At 40.7% G+C, this 15,374-nt stretch overlaps 2 protein-coding genes across 8 annotated transcripts in view; both read left to right on the top strand.

Annotated features, from left to right (window-relative positions):
• The window catches only part of LOC113018066 (NACHT, LRR and PYD domains-containing protein 12-like), a 267,984-nt gene that overhangs the window by 126,427 nt on the left and 126,183 nt on the right, over positions 1-15,374 (top strand). The window lies entirely within an intron of this gene.
• On the top strand, positions 188-2,838 carry LOC113017671 (protein AF-9-like). Its single transcript, XM_026160799.2, has 5 exons — positions 188-334; positions 1,140-1,236; positions 1,348-1,410; positions 1,553-1,624; positions 1,992-2,838. Exons 1-5 carry the CDS (start codon positions 231-233, stop codon positions 2,112-2,114), a joined length of 459 nt encoding a protein of 152 aa, XP_026016584.2. The 5' UTR covers positions 188-230; the 3' UTR covers positions 2,115-2,838.

The raw sequence follows: 15,374 nt of genomic DNA, 5'->3' as shown, positions 1-15,374 counted from the left end.
TTTTTGCGCTAGTAATGTTGTGGAGTTGTATTTTGTCTCGCATCAATTATATCGTCAGTTATATCGTTATCGCAAATTTTCAAATATATATCGTGATAAATATTTTTGGCCATATCGCCCTGCTCTAGTCACAATCTGCAGCTTTCTGCTTGTATTCCTGAGGTTTAAACTGCAATGACTGAGGCTTTATTGAACTGTTCCACTCAGTGCTTGGCCCGCTGCAGTCAGTGATGCAGGATCTGCACTCGGACGACGACGACGATTCAGAGGACGACAACGACGACGTGGATTCAGACACGGATCGAGCAGCACACCTCGCACACCACCAGCACAGGTTAGTAGCCCGAGGGCAGCTTTTCGAATGGCTGAACCGCACACTAGTTTAGTTTCATAGAGCTGTGTGCAGACATTGGTAATGAATTCCTTCTAACCAGGATATTGCTATTATGAGGGCTACTTTGTATCTCACATGTTTGTGCAGTAGAGCCAGCCTTTAACAACAAACCTGTAAAATGATGAAGAGCCGCTATTTAAATCTTGGTTAAAATTGCTTGGGACAGTTTCTAAAGGTTCTTTCAACGTGCCTTTTACTAACTTTTCAAGTATTTCATGTAAGCTCTTTCCAACTCTCTCCACCATCCTGTTGGTGGAGGCGTGCCGTCAACCTTGGCCAAAAAGCATAACTTAACCAGATCGTCTCCGTCTCCAACAGTTGACCGGTTTTCTATCATCTATGCCAGGGGTGGGCAATTCCAGGCCTCGAGGGCCGGTGTCCTGCAGGTTTTAGATGTGTCCTTGATCCAACACAGCTGATTCAAATGGATAAATGACCTCCTCATGATGTCTTGATGCTCTCAGAGGCCTGGTAATGAACTAATCATGTGATTCAGGTGTGTTGACCCAGGGTGAGATCTAAAACCTGCAGGACACCGGCCCTCGAGGCCTGGAGTTGGACACCCCTGATCTAGCAGGCCCCTCCCTGACACTGATTCTGCGAGAGTCATCTTCCTGTTAAAGACCGTCCTTCGTCCCCACTCTCTCACATGCTGCTCATGGGGGATTTTTCATTGTTAGCGGTTTTTAGCTAACAGCTGAGACAACAGTTTTAATGTCTTTGTTTTTTGTGACTTCATACTTAGGATTAGTTTAAGTGATGGCAGCAGAAGTGACAGCTCCTCCCATTCCCCGCTGTCGTGCAGAGAGGCCCCGCCCTTATTAAAGTCTACTAATAACCAGGTAATCGTATCAGTAATATACTGGCTTATGTCTTAGATCAGCATGATTGAAAGCCACAGTATCCAGGTGTGTGCGTGACCCTGGGTGACTCTTTGCTCTTCTGTCTGTCAGATAGTGGAAGTAAAAAGTCCCACCAAGCAGAGCAAGCAAGACAAAAGCATGGAGTGTGATAAGGTGAGAACGAGTGTCTTTGGTTTTTAGATGTGGAGTAGACTAGTAAATATTCTGAAATATAGAAAGTGATGTTATGTCTTGGGGTTTGTTACCATCAGCCACTGCTACATCATGACAGCCGTGTTTGCTGTGTGCTTTTCAGGTTTACCTGGATGAGCTGGTGGAGCTGCATAAAAGACTAATGACACTAAGAGAAGGTCACATACTGCAACAGGTGAGCTGATGTCAGCAGTGTCCGATACGTCCATCAGACGCAAACCCACTTCTACAAAGTTTGGGATCCGTGTCAGATGTAAAAACTGAATTCAGTGATTTTCAGATCTCAGATTTTATTCACACGGTTTAAATCGACCAGTTGAGGAAACACGTTAGCGCAGGTTGAAGCTCTCTTCTGATTGGCCAGCTGAGAGCGTGCTGTGCCTGCAGCAGATGACTGCATAAAGAAATCTGCTTGTTTAAAATAAATATTAGACCTTAGACGAAATAATAATGATGAAGTAGTAATGTAGAACAATAGTTAATAGTTGCAGACTTTACTTTGACCCAGCCTGTGCCCACCACTCTCACTGTCTGTCTTGCAGATTGTAAACCTGATTGAAGAGACCGGACACTTCCACATTACAAACACTACGTTTGACTTTGACCTTTGCTCTTTGGACAGAAGTACAGTAAGGAAGCTGCAGAGCTATCTCGGGACGTCCTGAGGCACACAGCAGTTGGGTGCTGGATCCGAGCCTCTGACTCGTCCTGTATCAGTTCCAGCTGTAGTTGGCGTGTCTAAACCTCACAGTGGGTCCAGCCTGCTGCTTCGACTCCCCCGAATAAAGAGTTCACCCTGCTGCAGAAATCGGGGGTAGATGTACGAGATCAGGATGTCAGCAGGCAACAATCTGAAAGCTTGATATGAAGGGTTGGTGGGTGGGAGTGATTCTGCTGCCATGTATGTTGTTGTTTATCGTGACAAGTGCATGATCAACTTTGCCTTACAACATTGTACGTCTTATTTATTAAATTTAATTTGCAGGTGTGTGTGCGTGTGTGTTGGGTGGAAAAAAGTGAAACAGGACTTTGAAGAGCTCTATAAGGCACAAGTCTGACCAGTAACACTACTCTGCTTCGGTCTCCGATCAGATATCCGATTCATTCATTTCCCTGGGATCAAACAGCGTCCGCACAGATGCATCTCTGTTGTTCTGTTTTGTTGTGTGCGACCTCACAGTTTGCAAAGACGTGTGAAATATGAAGAAGAATCCAGCAGGAGGTCTGGATACAAAGTGACACATCATGGCGAGCGTGCTGAGTTGAGAGCGCCGTCGTCTGAAAACTAAAAGTTGAGAAGTTTCTCCAGTTTGTTCTGGAGTTAAAGCTTTAAAAAAACTTTATTTGTAAGTGTGTCTTTATTAAAGCCACCTTTATGCAAACTCTGAACTTTGAATCCACTGGAGCTTTACAAAAATCTTTGGCCTTGTCTCCTTTAAAACAACTACTGCTGCAAGTGTCCTTCCTACAGAGGAGTGTAGGGAGCACATTAACATAAACATCCTTCTGAGAATAAAGTGGAAATGTGCAGATTAGTTATTGCAACTAAACCTGATCCTGAAGCATTTCACCAGCTCACAGTGCAGCCGTGGCACTTAAAACGACTGTCATCGCCACATTTCAGTGTTTTTCTCTAAATAGATTTTTGACTTTATTCTCAAAATGATCGACATTGTTTTTTAATCTTACTGTGGTCCTGTTACTCTGCTCTACAAAGTGAACTCATTTTACCAGCTTTAAATACCAGATGAACTCAGTTCGGCTGCTTTAAAAACCTGTTTAATGTTGTTTAAACAGCAGGGCATGAATGGCTGCTCGCCTGTGCTGAGCACTCATCTTTGGTACAGGAGAGCTGCCTCTCAGGAGGTCCTGCCCACTAAGCTTTTGCTTCTGATCGCCTGCCTAAGCACAGATCATGGGTTCAGTTGGTTCAGGATGTTTGTAGACAAAGATCCACTAACACGTGGAGTCATACAACCGACCCAAAACCTGCAGGAGGAACCGTTAACAGGTACTCTGAGGTGTGGATGTGTTTCACCTGTTAAATCAAAGCTCAGCGTGAGACGAGGCCTTTCTTGGAGTCGCCACAGGGACACGTGACAGTCTGATGAGGATGATTTCGTATTTTGAGGATTGAATGAACTATAAATGTTCTGTATGATGTGCAGATCGCACACATGTGGATGAGCTGGTTTTTGTATGTGCGTCTGAAGTAGCTGTGTACACTGTGCACAAATTGTGGTGTCAGGCCCAAAATGTTTGCTGTGTGCATCTTACAGCAGCCTCTGATCATTAGTTCAAAATATCAGCTTTTAGCTCCACCTAGTGGTAGCATGTTAAAACTGCTGCACAGCTCCCTGAAGTGGGAAATCCACAGTTAAATGATTCATCTCATCTTTATTCACTGCTTATATTAAGTTAATGTGAATGATGCATACAAAGCCCTGCCTTTGGTTCAAGCAGACTTACTCCACGATTCTGTGACCATCGTTACCCCCAAAGTCGATGTCTTTGCCTAAAAATATGTAAAATGTTGTTTCCTGATTAAAGCAGTCACAGGACATCCCTCCGTACAGGAAGCTAAAATAGACTGATTGCCCCATATTGGCTGTTAGTACAGGCCGACAGCTTCACCCTTCTGTACTACACCTTAAAATAATATAAACTCATTAATAGCACTAATAAAAATGTGATTATCTGACCGGTTTTTGATGTGATGCTTTAAAAGCAGTGCGTTTCGTTATGGCTGACAGCTGCAGAGGCCCCTGTTTAGATTACAGTAGCTGTTCTGCATCCTTAAAACTAACCTGCCTGTTCCAACAACAAACTTAAGTAGTGCAGCTGCTAAACTGTAGTGATGTACTCAGAGCCTGGAGACCCAGACAGCGCCACTGGTAAAATCAGTTCCCTCGTTTCCTACAAGCTAAACAAGCAAAAGTAGTTTTGGGTTTTTTGGACTGCCTTCATGTTCCTGCAGCTGGAGGATTGGTACCTTCTGTATTTACTTCCATAACTGAATCTGAGGCCATGGTCCTCAGCAGGAAAAGGGTGGAGTGCCCACCCACAGTGGGCTGATCTCTTAGATGGACATTAACACCCCCCACCCCTCGTCAGGTTTTCCAACTGCTTTGTGGATAAGACGTCTTGGACGATCATCTTGGGTGTTGCAGGAAACAGCGGGATGTTTCATCCCGGGGATGGAGGTGCCATGTTTCTGCTGATGTTCTAAATGAGCTCATCTGCACAGCATAGTGGAAGCATGTGCTAGGATCATTGTAGTCTCCCCTTCATGCTACCATTGCTACTGCTATTGTAATCATTTATTTAAACTGCATTATCTCTGGTGGACACGATAAAGGCTTCATTACGAGCCACCAGGGTTTTGTGTTGCTTTTTTAAACTAAAAGGGAAAGTCCCCACTGAGACTCCTTTAAGCCATTCTCGCTTGAGAAAATGTAGCTGAGGGAGAGGAGCTGGGTACAAAGGAAGAATGGAACCGAGGGGTGGGAGAACGCTTCAGCGGTCCGGCAAACACTTCCTCCAATAAAACTGGGAGACCTTCAAAATAACCTCCCGCAGAAGAGACACAGAGACATCGACTGTCACACTGGCATAAGGCCAAGGAAGTGAAAAGCTGCCCACCCACCAAACCCCACCCTCACCTCCACACAAACCTCTGCACATGATGACACATCTGCCCTTCCTCACTCGTATCACTGCCTGCAGCTGTGAAGGCAGGCTTCTTGGGGAAAACACACTTCCTTCACTTCTACACATAAGCAAGTGCAACTGACTGATTTCATCGTAAATTGTAAACAAAATAAATATTAATTCATTTAAAAAAGTGTTCTTTGAGTTTCCTTGGCATATTGTTTACAAACAAGCATGTTAGCACAGCGGATTTATCACTGAACACAGTAGCAGCTCGATCTGCATGTTTACAAACCCTTTGTAAGTAACCAAGTTCAAGCAGCCACATACAGACTCATCAGACTTTGGCTCAGTGACGTGAATCCGTTGAGATGAAGCCTTGCAGATAAAGAAGATATCCGACATCAATAACACAGTTCCTTGAGGACTGCAGTGCTAATAGGACCGATGCAATGAATGCTACTATCATCAATTTGGTTAAATGGTTAATTACTCTAAGCTGGATAACTAAGCTAATAAAATATTAACCGATGCATCTCAAAGTTGGGACAGGGCCATCTCTACTGCTGACCATGAAACAGAGCTTTTGACCCACTGTTAGTTTAGTTTTCAAATCAAATCAAATCACTTTTATTGTCACATCACATGTGCAGGCACACTGGCACAGCACATGCGAGTGAAATTCTTGTGTGCGAGCCCCACAAGCAACAGAGATGTGCAAAACACAACAACACAAACGAGCAAAATACAAGAATGGCTAACCTGAAACTAATAAATATATGTACAATATATAATAGTGTATGCATTTCTGGATGTGTATACTAAATGTTTTTCTACGTGTGTGTGTGTGTGTGTGTGTGTGTGTGTGTGTGTGTATACACATTTTTACAAATTAAATAGTAAAAAAAATAATAAAATAAAATATATAAAAATATACAGAGTTGAATATGTGCAAAACAGTGGCATTACTGTACAGTGTGGAGTGCATAATGTTGAAGTTCCAGTAGTGAAGCTGAGGTGTCTATGAAGTGTTCAGCAGTCTGATGGCCTGGTGGAAGAAGCTGTCTCTCAGTCTGCTGGTTCGGGACCGGATGCTGCAGAACCTCCTTCCTGATGGAAGTAGTCTGAACAGTTTATGGCTGGGGTGACTGGAGTCCTTGATGATCCTCCCCGCTTTCCTCAGGCACCGCTTCCTGTAGATGTCTTGGAGGGAGGGAAGCTCACCTCCAATTATCCGTTCAGAGCACCGCACTACTCGCTGGAGAGCTTTGCAGTTGTAGGCGGTGCTGTTGCCATACCAGGTGGTGATGCATCCAGTGAGGATGCTCTCAATGGCACAGTGATAGAAGGTCCTGAGGATGCGGGGGCTCATGCTGAATCTTTTCAGTCTCCTGAGAAAGAAGAGGCGCTGCTGCGCCTTCTTCACTGTTTTGTTTGTGTGTACTGACCACGTAAGATCCTCAGCCAGATGTACTCCAAGGAACCGGAAGCTGCTCACTCTCTCCACAGCAGCGCCGTTGATGGTGATGGGGGTGTGTACTTCTCTGCACCTCCAGAAGTCCACTATCAACTCCTTTGTCTTTGCGACGTTGAGGGTGAGATGGTTGTCTTGACACCAGTGGGTCAGGGCGCTGACCTCCTCCCTGTAAGCCGTCTCATCACCGTTGGTGATAAGACCCACCACTGTAGTGTCATCCGCAAACTTCACAATGATGTTGGAGTTGTTAGTGGCTGTGCAGTCGTAGGTGTAGAGTGAGTACAGGAGAGGGCTCAGTACACACCCCTGTGGAGCACCAGTGTTCAGTGTGATGGGGGATGAGGTGATGCTGCCCAGTCTGACCACTTGGCGTCTGTCAGACAGGAAGCTAAGGATCCAGCTGCAGAGGGAGCTGCTCAGTCCTAGATCCTGCAGTTTCCTGTCCAGCTTCAAGGGAACGATGGTATTGAATGCTGAGCTGTAATCTACAAACAGCATTCTCACATACGTGTCTCTCTTCTCCAGAAGAGAGACACATGAAGACCACGTTTTGGTCATCATGTGACCTGCAGTCAGCTGAGGCTGAAGCAGTGATGTGGTCACTCAGTGAAAATGCAACATCCAGATGAACAGAATACACATGCAGGGATCTCAGCTGAAACGTTTGTTCTACTGTCCATAAAATATGGAAATATGAAGTTTTACATTTTAGAGCGTTCCAGCTTTTCTTGGAATTGAGATCGTGTCACGTTATGGCATTTATTCACCTCAAACATACAATATGCACATTGACCCACACAGAAATAACTGCAAAGTGAAGATAATCAAAATTAATGAAATCACAAAAAAAAATCAGGTTCCAGCTCACGAATAGTTTTTCCTCCTCAACTCATTCCCGTTTCTCCCAGCGGGGAAGCTGACAACAAAGTGAAGACCACCAGAGTGTACGTGGCCTCTGTTTGCAGAGGGATCCTCGACCTCCCAGCCATTGTCATCAAATTTGCAAAGAGCTGCCATAATTCAAACACGTGCATGGATGCTATGCTTTTGGCTCGCTCGTGTCCGTCATTTCCCCTGTGGCCAATCATGTTGGCCTTCCTGTTGCTCTCCTGTGGAATTGTGGGTGGGGGGCATTTCTGTCTTCCTCCCTCCCCCACCCTTTTGCTCACAAAATCCATAAGAATTAGCTGTTCAAAAAATTCAATCAAGTTATGTAAAGGACAAAAGCAAGCAGACTTCAAAGGGGCGGGATGAGGAGACATGCTGCATACAAAGGCTCCAGACACTTCTTTCAGCACTCAGACCCCCTGCACCAGCAAAACGGACCCAGCCTCTTGGAACAAAGCCCAGTCCTGAACCTGGTCTTTGATTTCAGCGGTCTTGGCACTGCTCCTTCTTTGCTTTGTTCGTCTTGATGGAGCTACGCTGTGTAGCAAACCGTGACCCCTGCAGCCCACCCTGTTTGCATGAGGCAGCACACACAGTCATACATGCAGACAAAGCCAAACTGCCATAAAACAGGAAATAAGAAGAAAGCTGATAAGGGAAAAAAACCAGTGTGCTGACAATACAGTCTCATCTCTCACAGATTACAGGCACCGTGAGTGTTGCTGCTGCCTGTTCTGATAAATTAGTCATGTGTGATGGTGCGTCTGAACAAGGAAGCGGGAAGGGAAAGAAAAACCAAACTTAGAGTCCCCGCTCTCCTGGAAACCGCCTCATTGTCTGTGTTGTCCAACGCCGCATTTGTTTTTTAGCGTGCCAGTTTCTACTCCATTCTCAAGCTTTTATAAAAATCTAACATCGGATATGTTTATTTAATTTACTGGGGTTGTATTTGAAGAATTACTTGCAGTAAGTAACTGTGCACTTCTGGAAACGAGAGGCAAAAGACACAAGCAGTCAGCTGATCCAAAAACAGCTACAGTAAGTACAGCAGGTCAAAGGTAACGCAGGCTCTGCTTTGTTTTAGCTACTTTTACAGTTCAGCAAACTCAGACTAAACCAGGTAAATCTCAAACTGACTGTTTTATTAAGGTAGAAGTCCACAAGATGTGAAAAACAGCACAATTTTTACAACACAGCTACCACCATGCTAATGTCTGCAGCCTGTTAGCAGCCCAAATGAAGCAGCAGCATTACTTAACAATACTGTGGTAATGAGCATCGACTATATAGTTTGGGCTGACCTGACTGCGTTTGTGTGTTTGTAGGGACAGAGATGAACAGGGAGACAGAATCAGATGAATTTTTCTGAGTGCATCCTCCACAGAGCATACACAAGAAGAAAACCATAATCATTTGTCCTCACTGTAAACAGAAGCTAAACTAAAACCACTGCAAAAGAAAACATCACAGTGAAACAGTCCAAGGACTGCCCACGGGGGATCTTATCACAGCCACAGAACACAGCTTTAAATTGTGTAATTTAAGTGATCTCGATAGCTCTGTTTTGGAAGTTCAGTTAACGCTAGAAATGTGTTTTGGACTTTGTACATGCTCTTTGGAGTTTGTACGTAACCACTTTTTTTACATTAGAAATTCCTTTTGTGCATGATTTTAATAATAAATTAATTAAAGCAACAAAACAACCTGAAGAGCCAGTTGGGAGCCGAAAGAGCCGGCTCTTTTTAGTGAGCCGAGCAGAAAGAGCCGGTTCTCTAAAGAAGAAGAGAGTCCTGGCCCCTAGCCCTGCCAGTGTTGCAGAAATGATGAGGATGATGATACAGCAGCAGGTGTTCTTCTCTGCATGAGTAGCTTAATGTTGTTCGTGTGTAATGTACGTTGAGTAGGCTAACCACGTTATTACATTAATGCATGTAAGGTGAACTGGCAAACACCATTGTACCATGCGGCTGTCTTCTTGTTTGATGGCAGATACTCCCTTCACCCTGGCCAAAAAGGCTAAAATAACCAAAGAAAAAGTGGAAAACAGCTAAACATGAGAGGTTTTTGGACAAAGTTTGTGTTTTTCCATTGTTTAAGCACTGCTTCTAGCCAAGAGTGATACCATATATGCCCCTATAGCTGCAGAAAAGGCTAACATTGTTATCTTTTTACAAAAAAACAGCTGAACATGAGAGGTTTTTGGACCAATTTTGTGTTCTCCATTCTTTAAGCACCAGTTTGAGCACCGTTTAAGCACCGGCACCGTTTCAAAAGTACTGGTTTGGTACTGGTATTGGATAAGACCTAAACGATACCCATCCCTACATGCTACCAATCCCAAAGTGGCAAAAAGAAAGGGAGAAAACAGGAGCTTTCTGAACAGGTGGGAGAATATGATGAAAAAAATTAATTTAATTAAATTTAAAATTTAATTCAGAATGCTGCAAATGCAATTTTTATTTAAGAAATGACTTCAACTGATCTGTTATTTAATTGGAAATTTGATTTTGCATGTGTGCAATATTAAGTTTATATTAGTTTTATATATTGTTTAGTATTAAGCTTTGCTTGTTCCATATTTCGTTTTTCAGCAAAACTTGTTTGAGTCCATAAGAAAAGATTCCTTGTTATATTTGGAGGAAGATTTTTTTTCAATGATTATTTGATCCAGTTATGAACTGGTGCAGAACTGAAGAAGCTTCTCGAATGAGAGGTGAAACGTCTTCAAGTAACTTAAAGAAGTCCAGACGCTTTTCTTTGCAAGCTCCTTTGATCCAGTTATGAACTTTGGCCCACTGTGTATTTGAGTTTGACACCCCTGCCCCCTGCTTTAACGCGTAAAATGAAGTGGCAAACCGTCCTGGCTTTATAATTATGATCTGTCTTTCAACAAATATTTAATTTATTACTTAGTCTCGCTGATACTCGTGTAATTTTAGGAGGCGATTTTAATTGTGTACTTGATAAACTCTTGGTTAGATCCACTCAAACCTCCCAGTTGTTTAACGCTTCGACTGTTCTGAATAATAATATGTTGAGTTCTACTAACCTGTTGATGTTTGGAGACTGTGTAACCCCACTGGTAGAGATTACTCTTGTTTTTCACAAGTGCACAAATCGTACTCCAGAATAGATTATTTTTTTGCTTGATTCTAAATTGATGTCTAAAGTTGTATGCTCAACTTATCATAATATCTTGATCTTGGATCTTTAGTCCTGGACTTCTGTGGTACGAAACAACTGGCGTTTTCACCCGTCACTCCTGTCTGAGACATCCTTTTGCCGATTTATGACAACTAAAATATCAGAATTCTTGGAAACTAATGATAAACAAGACGTTTCTGATTCGATTCTATGGGAAACATGCGAGGAGAAATTATTTCTTTTGAATCCTCGTTAAAAAAAGGACGCCAGAAACGCCTGTTCGAAATAGAAGCTGAATTAACACAGTTAGAACAGGACCACAAGGCCTCCTCTTGTCCCTCTTTGTTTCAAGACATCATTAAAAGGAAGTTTGAGTAAACCACAATTTTATCTTGTCAAGTAACAGATCAGCTATTTAGGATCAGACAGAAGCATTTTGTGTTTGGAGATAAGCCCCATAAGCTTCTTTCTCGGCAGCTGAGAGGCCTACAGGCTAGTAGGGCTATACACAAAATAAAATCAAGATCAGGCGAAATTTTAATTAGCCCTAAAGCTATTAATGAGCGATTTAGAGAATATTATGAAGAGCTCTATATGTCAAAATCTTGGGGCAATATTTGTGTGGATGCCCTCAATGGGCATCCACACTATTGAGTTCCTGTTTCTCTTTATTCTTTATTATTCCGGGTGTTTCCGTACACTTTTCGCCGTGGATCTACTTCCACAATTTTTGTGCTATTTTCACCGTTCAAACTCTAAACTGTTCTGCTCTTTCTGCTAATGCCGGCTATGACTTTTGGTGTTTATTACTATTATACTTTTTAAAATATTACACTTTTTTCCTTTAATTTGTCCCATTGAAATGAATGGGAAACTTCCACAATTCTGCTAAAACTTTCTTGTCTTTGAAACTTAACTACTGCCTCATACTTTCACCTAGAAACTCCATTCAAACTTTAAAATGTTCTCAAATGATTTGGCTATTCCTGTATGATTCAGCTTTTTCAGATCTTCTACCGTTTTAATCTTATCCCTCTTTGAGTTTTCAGTTGCAAAATTGTGATTTTTCAGAAAATACATGCGTTGCTATGGTTGCTATGCAATTAACTCAGAGGGGACAGTGAAACTGTTTGAATTTTCTCTTCATATCCAAACAACTTCTTGCTACTTGCTCAATTTTCACTCAACTTCCACAAATTATACATCAAAACGTAGGTATTTTTGCTGGCTTTCAGAAAATGTCACTATCATTGTTGTGGGATTTATAGAATTTTGGCAAATCTCCTCAGACCAACACAATGTCGGAAAATTCTCCATATAAAGTCAATGGAGAGTTTGTTCAAAATCACGGCTGGATTTCTGTAATGAGAGGCATATTCGAATCGTCATATCTCCTTAACGAAGCAAAGTTAAGACATGAGGCTTGTCCCCGAATATCTTCAGACACCCCTGACGCTCACAATTCAAGAATTTCTTTCTCACCTATTACCGTTCTGAAATGAGTTGGACTTGTTTGAGGGTAGGAAATTTGTCCTTCGCTCAGATTTCTTCAGATTTCAAACCCTGGAAATGAACCACTTTTTTCTCTCGTCATAACTTTTTGTTGGATTTCCACAGAGACCTGAAAATGTCCATGACTGTTCACCAAAGCCTGCTGTCTCTTATGGTGAAAGAATGATATCGATACTCCAAATAGATTTCGAGTTACAAAGCGTTGTTTGAGGGCAAGTCAAGGCAGTTTTTGCTTCGCCTCTACTGAGTTACAGTGTATTACAAGTCATATATCTTTAATAATTTATATTTTATCTCTGAATTATGAAGACCTGAAGATTTCCCCATCTCTTCTGAACAAAACAATGTCTGAATGACCATTCTAGCCTCTACAGTTAGGAAATTATGGCCATTTGTTTGAGGGGAATCCTGAATGTCAGAAATACACTGAAGAAAACTCACACCTCTCTCTGTGTCTGTGTGTGTAAGGGCTGACTACAGCAGGTGCAGCTAATTTAACTGACCTACATATACCAAGCCCAGACTCTCAACAGCTCCTGTTCCCTTTATTCTCTGTGTATGTGTGTCTGTGTATCAATATTTCTCCAATGTTTAGGTATTACTCCTCAATCATAGTATTTCTGCTAAAACAAAGTACTTCTGCTACATCTTAGTACTTCTGCTAAATCATAGTATTTTTGCTAAATCATAGTATTTTTGCAAAATCATGGTATTTGTGCAAAATCATGGTTTTGAGGCCAAATCATAATATTTCTGTTATTTTATAATATATGTGCTGAATATATTATATGTGCCAAATCATAGTATTTATCCCAAATTATAGTATTTATGCCAAATTATAGTATTTCTGCTAAAAAGCAGAAATAGTCCTTTTTAGCAGGAATTTCTGCGAAAAGATAGTATTTATGTTAAAACATAGTATTTCTGCTAAATCAGAGTATTCCTGCCAAATCATAGTATTTCTACTGAAACATAGTACTTCTGCCCAATCATAGTATTTGTACTGAATGATAGTACTTGTGCCAAATCATAGTATTTGTTCCAAAGCATTGTATTTGTATGGAGTCATAGTATTTCTTCTAAATCATAGTATTTCAATCAAATCTCAGTAGTTGTTGTTAAAACGCAGAATTATTGCCAAATCATAGTATTTGTACCCAATCATAGTATTTCTGCTAAATCATAGCATTTGTGCCAAATCATGGTATTTGTGCAAAAACATAGTATGTCTGAAAAACCATAGTATATCTCTTATGTTATAGTATTACTACTAAGGCATAGTACTTATATGTGTATGGAGTAATAGTATTTCTTCTAAATCATAGTATTTCAATCAAATCTCAGTAGTTGTGTTAAAATGCAGTATTATTGCCAAATCATAGTATTTGTACCCAATCATAGTATTTTTGCCATGTCATCGTATTTGTGCTGAATCATGGCATTTTTGCCAAATCGTGGTATTTGTGCCCAATTAATAATTCTGTTATGTTATAGTATTACTACTAAGTCGTAGAATATCTGTTATGTTATAGTGTATCTGCGGAATATAGTATTTGTGCCAAATCGTAGTATTTATACCAAATCACAGTATTTGTGCTAAAACATAGTATTTGTGCCATATTGTGGCATTTGTGCAAGAACATTGAACTGTTATGTTATAGTATTACTACTAAGTCATAGTATTTCTGCGTTGTTATAGTATTTGTGCTAAAACGTAATATCTCTGCCAAGTCATAGAATTACTGCAATTTCATAGTTTTTTTAGGAAATCTGTTATGTTATAGTATTACTACTAAGTCATAGTATTTCTGCCAAATCATAGTATTTGTGCCAAAGCATCGTATTTGTATGGAGTCATAGTATTTCAATCAAATCTCAGTAGTTGTTGTTAAAATGCAGTATTATTGCCAAATCATAGTATTTGTACCCAATCATAGTATTTTTGCCAAATTGTGGTATTTGTGCCCAATTAATAATTCTGTTATGTTATAGTATTACTACTAAGTCGTAGAATATCTGTTATGTTATAGTGTATCTGCGGAATATAGTATTTGTGCCAAATCGTAGTATTTATACCAAATCACAGTATTTATGCTAAAACATAGTATTTCTGCCATATTGTGGCATTTGTCCAAGAACATTGAACTGTTATGTTATAGTATTACTACTAAGTCATAGTATTTCTGCCAAATCATAGTATTTGTGTGAATTTGTATACTGTAATATCACTGTAGTATGTAGTGGCTAAGTAGGGGGTGTTTACAGTGTAAATAGGTCATCTCTTGTGTTGGAGTTCCCTCTTGTGGCGCATTTTGGGTAGTGCCTTAGTAAACGTGAACTCTGTAAGAAGTGGTATCAGACTGATTTGTAGTGGAGGAATTTGTTGCCAGTTTTCTTAATCATAGAAACCACACCATATCACCTCTCCACATCCTCCTACTGTATGCCATACCTCCCTGTACCATCCATCTGACCGCCAATAAACTCCACCTGTGGTAATCTAATCCCTGGATGTCAGCCTCTCCTTCTGACCGAGGATAGTTACTATTGCAGCACCACCCAGCATTAAACTGACGTACACCATTCTGTACAATAGTATTTGTGCTAAAAAGTAGTATTTCTGCCAAATCATAGTATTACTGCTATTTCATAATATTTAAGCGAAATTACAGTGTTTCTGCAAAAACATTGCATTTCTGCTAAATCATAGTATTTCTGTAAACGTATAGTACTTGTACTCAATTATAATATTTGTGACAAAGTGTAGTATTTGTACCAAAACATAGTATTACTGGTAAATCATAGTATTTGAGCCAAATCATAGTATTTGTGCTAAAACATAGTATTTCTTCCAAATCATAGTATTTGTGCCAAAGCATAGTATTTCTTCCAAATAACAATATAACTGCACAATATAGGTTCTTGAGCCACATCAGTGTTTGTGCTAAAACATAGTATTTCTTCCAAATCATAGTATTTGTGCCAAAGCATAGTATTTCTTCCAAATCACAGTATAACTGCACAATAAAGGTTCTTGAGCCACATCAGTGTTTGTGCCAAATCTTAGTATTTCTTCTAAATCCTAGTAATTCTGCTCAATGATAGAATTTCTGCTATGCTATAGTACTTTTTTCCTAGATTGTAGTACTTCTCCTAAGTCAAAGTATTTCATGTAAATCATACTATTTCTACCGAGTCCCAGTGTTTCTGCTAAATCATAAATAATGTTTTAGCACAAATTGTAGGATTTGGC

The sequence above is a fragment of the Astatotilapia calliptera genome, chromosome 3, assembly GCF_964374335.1.
Source record: "Astatotilapia calliptera chromosome 3, fAstCal68.1, whole genome shotgun sequence".
In the NCBI taxonomy this organism is placed as follows: domain Eukaryota; kingdom Metazoa; phylum Chordata; class Actinopteri; order Cichliformes; family Cichlidae; genus Astatotilapia; species Astatotilapia calliptera.
The sequence above is the reverse complement of the archived record's forward strand: the minus strand, read 5'-3'. Positions and strand labels throughout refer to the sequence as shown.